This window comes from Macadamia integrifolia, chromosome 5 (assembly GCF_013358625.1).
Source record: "Macadamia integrifolia cultivar HAES 741 chromosome 5, SCU_Mint_v3, whole genome shotgun sequence".
Classification (NCBI taxonomy): domain Eukaryota; kingdom Viridiplantae; phylum Streptophyta; class Magnoliopsida; order Proteales; family Proteaceae; genus Macadamia; species Macadamia integrifolia.
This window is the reverse complement of record NC_056561.1, coordinates 32,869,918-32,874,251: the sequence shown is the minus strand read 5'-3', so window position 1 is coordinate 32,874,251 and position 4,334 is coordinate 32,869,918. Positions and strand designations below refer to the sequence as shown.

Below are 4,334 nucleotides of genomic sequence, written 5' to 3'. Positions count from 1 at the left end.
CTCCACCGGTGGCCCTCATTTTGCTTTGATGAGGGTCAGAAGCAGTGAAGGATTCATGGGTGAACTAAACTTTCTCAACTGAGTAAAGGATTGAATTGGATTCAGTTGGATGGAACCAATGAAATTGAGTGTGAACTTTCGTTTCTTACTGAATTTACTGATCAATTTGTTATCAAACATTTAATTTATTTTTGATTAATCAATTTTTGCAAAAAAATTTGACATATTGGGGAGAGAGAATGCTACCCGATGGCGCATGTATGCAAATCTATCAAGTGTTGCTTTTAGGTCACAACTCAGAAACTAAAAATATCATTTCTAATCTATGGAAGCAGCTTGACTCCTCAAAATGTATTATTTTTTTGGGAGAAGGTTCCCCAAAAGTAATATGGGAGCATTATAGAAGCATCAACACCGGTGAGATTTCACTCTCATGAGGGGTGGGATAATCATTTCCCCCCCCCCCCCCCCCCCCCCCCCTCCCTATGTTTGGGCGTAGTGGCTGCATTGTCTTTTAGACTTCTTTTTCGCTATTTTTTATATAGATGAATCCTCAAAATATTGTTAGTTATAAGAGATTATCTGGTTAGGAATTTTTTTTTTTCTAATTTAGAAAGAGTCTCTTGTCCAACACCAAATTTTACCACATGAAATGGTGATATAATAATTTGATGGTATAAATATTTAGAAAACGGTCTATATTTCTCACATGCCAAATTTCAAATTTCAAATTCAAATTCTACAATACATTATATTCCCTTTAATATTCAATAATCAATTTTATTTTTTTTTAAACCTTCATTTTTTCACTGGATCTTCAACACTTTATGCTCATTTGGTTGCGAGGGGAATCAAAAGGAAATGAAAATTTCGAATCTTATAGAAAACTTTTGTAATCATTACCCCATATACCTATATCATTCCATATTTGATTATTAAATGTTACTTTGCATCTACATCTAAATCCCTTGTATTTGAAAAGTAAAATAAAATTTACATCTAAAAGTATCGTTATCAAATAGAATAAAATTTTTAAAAAGTTTATACAACCATGTTGATTATGATTACAAAGTTTCATCTCTAAGTTTGAAACAAAATGGAGCTTCTGTAACCACTTGGCCAAAACTTGACATCTAAGGATGACATTTATGATCTATTAGTCAAACAAAATTTCAGTTCTTACAATTTACATAACAAATATTAGGGTTGGACTAGAGAATCTCTCTAATATAGCTCTTGCTAAACTAGAAAACCTTTTTCCAATTATTTATATTGAATCAATAGTTGATGGAACTTACTACATCTCAAAAAGACCAACTACCCACAATGGCTCAAACCTTTCGACACCAACATGCTTGTACACCATTATCATCCGTCCAACCAATTAATCTCCCAACTACTTTAAATAAAAACGAAGAACGAAAAAAAAAAACCCAAGCTGTGACCTCTTTTTCCTTCCTCTTCTCCTCCCTTCTTCCTCCTCTCCTACGCTCTTTATGTGCATGGAGCATATTGCCAATGGGCAAGTTTTTCTTTTAAGAAGTCAATTGGTAAGATGACTTGGGAAAACCCAAAACCTATAGAAGTCTTGCAAAATTTCAATCTTAACATTCTATGTTTTGAAATGAAACAATCACATATGGAACTCTGGAGTAAATGCGTATCATCATCAACATTATGCACCATTGTACTATATGGAAGACATTAGAATGATTCTCAAAGATGTATTGCACCTCACATCAGTGCAATGGTAAGGTTACTTCATTACGATATATTTGTCGTGCATTTGTTGGTGCACCCAGGATTCAAAAGTCGACAATGCCCATTTTGAGACAATGCCCTAGAAGAAGAAGCTAAACAGTCGGCTACAAAATTCCCCTCCCTGAAGTACGCAAAGAAGACTACTTCATACCCTACTTCACTGCAAACTCGTTTTCACATTGATTTTACTACTCTTAAAAATATCAATATATTTGTTTCTTTTTCTGGTCGTTGTCTACAGTTCTACACTGCAACCCATTCTTCTTAATATAATTGTAAATTGACCTAATAATGTAGATCAATAGAGGATCTATTGGTTGGAGGGGTTGTCTTTTAGGATAGAAGGAAGTAGCCTGCAAGCAATTGAGCACAAGGACACGGAAAAAAGGGAATCGCAAGGATGAGGGGAAGGGAGAAGTATATAGAGAAGAAAGAAGGGATAGAGAACAAAATACAAGAAAATAAATCAATGTTTGAGACACCAATTCCATTTGTACTGCTCAATAACACCAAAAATCATTAGAAAGAAACTCAATTCTTTTACTCGGATCATCTCCAATTGATATAGGTGTATCACATCTATAAATACCTCTTCAAAATCCTAAATTGACTAGGATTTCTAATCACTATAACTGTTATGTTTGTCTTGAATTCTTGATATGTTTTGAAGATTGATCACCCATTCCAACAAATGAGATTTTTTTGAGGTTTGTGATGATAACAGAGGGGTTGGGTTGATCACGTATGGAATGCAAGATAAAATTCCCACGATAGTATGACCCAATGGATTGACCCAACTTGGAGGAGTATTTATATGATACGATGTCTTCTTGTGTAAGCAAGTGAGGTTTGGGGTTTTCATGTTAGGGTTTCTGGGCAAGTGTTCTTGCCACAATTTTGAATGTTCTTGAGAGATCTTCATTGCAATTTTTCTTCCAACGTAGTGAATCTTCTTTTAAGAACATAACACATCACATCAGTCCATTAGACCCACATAATCTTATTTATGCAATCGTTTACAGAATTTAGACCCCAAAATATGGGCCTACAAAAGAGGTTCATTTCATCGATAAATCCAAGAATAAAAAGCCCAAGGTCCATGGAACCCAAACATGGACCAAAATGAGGTCTTTTGAGCTCTGATGGCCCAATTGGACAATCTTAAGAGAAAGTATTTAACCTACGAGTAACACAAATGCTTTAAAAGAAGATGAATTCATTCAATTAATATACAAGGTTCAGAAAGCACCGTTTGATTCTGCAAATGCAGAAATTGCAGCTTCCTCAAATTGCTGAAAAATCAAAGTTCACAAGGACATTTTGTCACCTGTCACTCCATAGTGAATCAGTCCATGTTTACGTAATCTCCCAGCTTCTTTTTCCAGTAAAAATGTAAAACCCACAATGAAAGTTGAACCAATGGTTCTTGAAACCTCCCACCTCCTGGTTTCATTTCAACCAACTATGAATCCACAAGGCTCATCACAATTATTCAGACAACATAAAACTACAAAAAGATATGAAGAAACCTTATAGGAGCTAGTCATCTCAAGTAGATGAACAGAAGTCAGAATGTTTACACATACAATGTTCATCATGCTCCCTCACTTATAGGGCTGGCCTGTTTCCGAGCTTCTTCCCGCATGACTGCTTTGACATAGATTTCATAGCAACAGCCTGAAATGGACAAACAACATGACATCCACTCCTGAGAAGTTGCAGCCTTTTAATTTATATATTTATGTATTTATTTTATATATATACTTAAACAGCTCCAACACTGCATTATATCATAGAAGGATACAAGAGAGGGGAGGTGCCTTATGGTGTAAGTTGAAAAACAAGAGCGTCAATCCTTTGACCTCTTGGGACCCCGCAACAAAAGCAGGGGTACCAACAAACTGCGCTAGCAGTTTCCGTTGCCTCTAATCAAGTTGAAAAAGTAAATTATGCAATAATTCAAATCCTCTTTTATGTCTCCCCCATTTATCATGATAGTTTCACATAGAAAAACACTAAATCCAATATGTCCAGAGGCAGGCACAAGCATACCAGCAACAACAACAATTGTGAGCACATCCCCCACTCTTTTGAGTCGCCAGACACTCTTCTTGTGTGACTTGAACTGCTTCAGAGCAGGGTCTTCTTCTAAGAGCTGTGAGGTAAAACCACTGACTTAGTCCCACATAACGTACATGAATGCAGTTAACTAGGATGTCAATGACAGCGCTATTAGATGTAGCCAGAGGAAGGGAAAAAATGCAGTTTTTAAGGCAAAATGGATTGCCACAGAGAGAATCCATCAGACTGCTTCAAATAAAATTAGAATTGACAGCAGCAGTGACCTTACTTTTATAAATAGCCCCCAGGAAGTAACTAACAAGGAAAAGATAGTAGTAGCTTACACCATTTCTGGAATTATAAATTAAATTAGATATGCATGTATCACACGAGAGTAAAGTGCAGAATATGAACTATGGACCTGCAGAAAATAAATGTAAAATCTACGGAAAACTCAATATGAGGAATTTATGATAACATATGGTACCAATTTTTTTTTTTTTTTTTTTTTT

The 4,334-nt window shown here is 35.5% G+C and overlaps 1 protein-coding gene across 1 annotated transcript in view; it reads right to left on the bottom strand.

Moving 5' to 3' along the window:
• Positions 1–2,960: 2,960 nt before the first annotated feature.
• The window catches only part of LOC122079996 (succinate dehydrogenase subunit 7B, mitochondrial-like), a 4,342-nt gene continuing 2,968 nt past the window's right edge, over positions 2,961–4,334 (bottom strand). Inside the window, exons 3-4 of the mRNA XM_042646829.1 lie at positions 3,814–3,916; positions 2,961–3,438 (exon numbers count right to left, since the gene is read on the bottom strand). Of these exons, the coding sequence (XP_042502763.1) occupies positions 3,356–3,438; positions 3,814–3,916 (186 nt within the window). The 3' untranslated portion in view covers positions 2,961–3,355. The remainder of the gene's footprint in view (positions 3,439–3,813; positions 3,917–4,334) is intronic.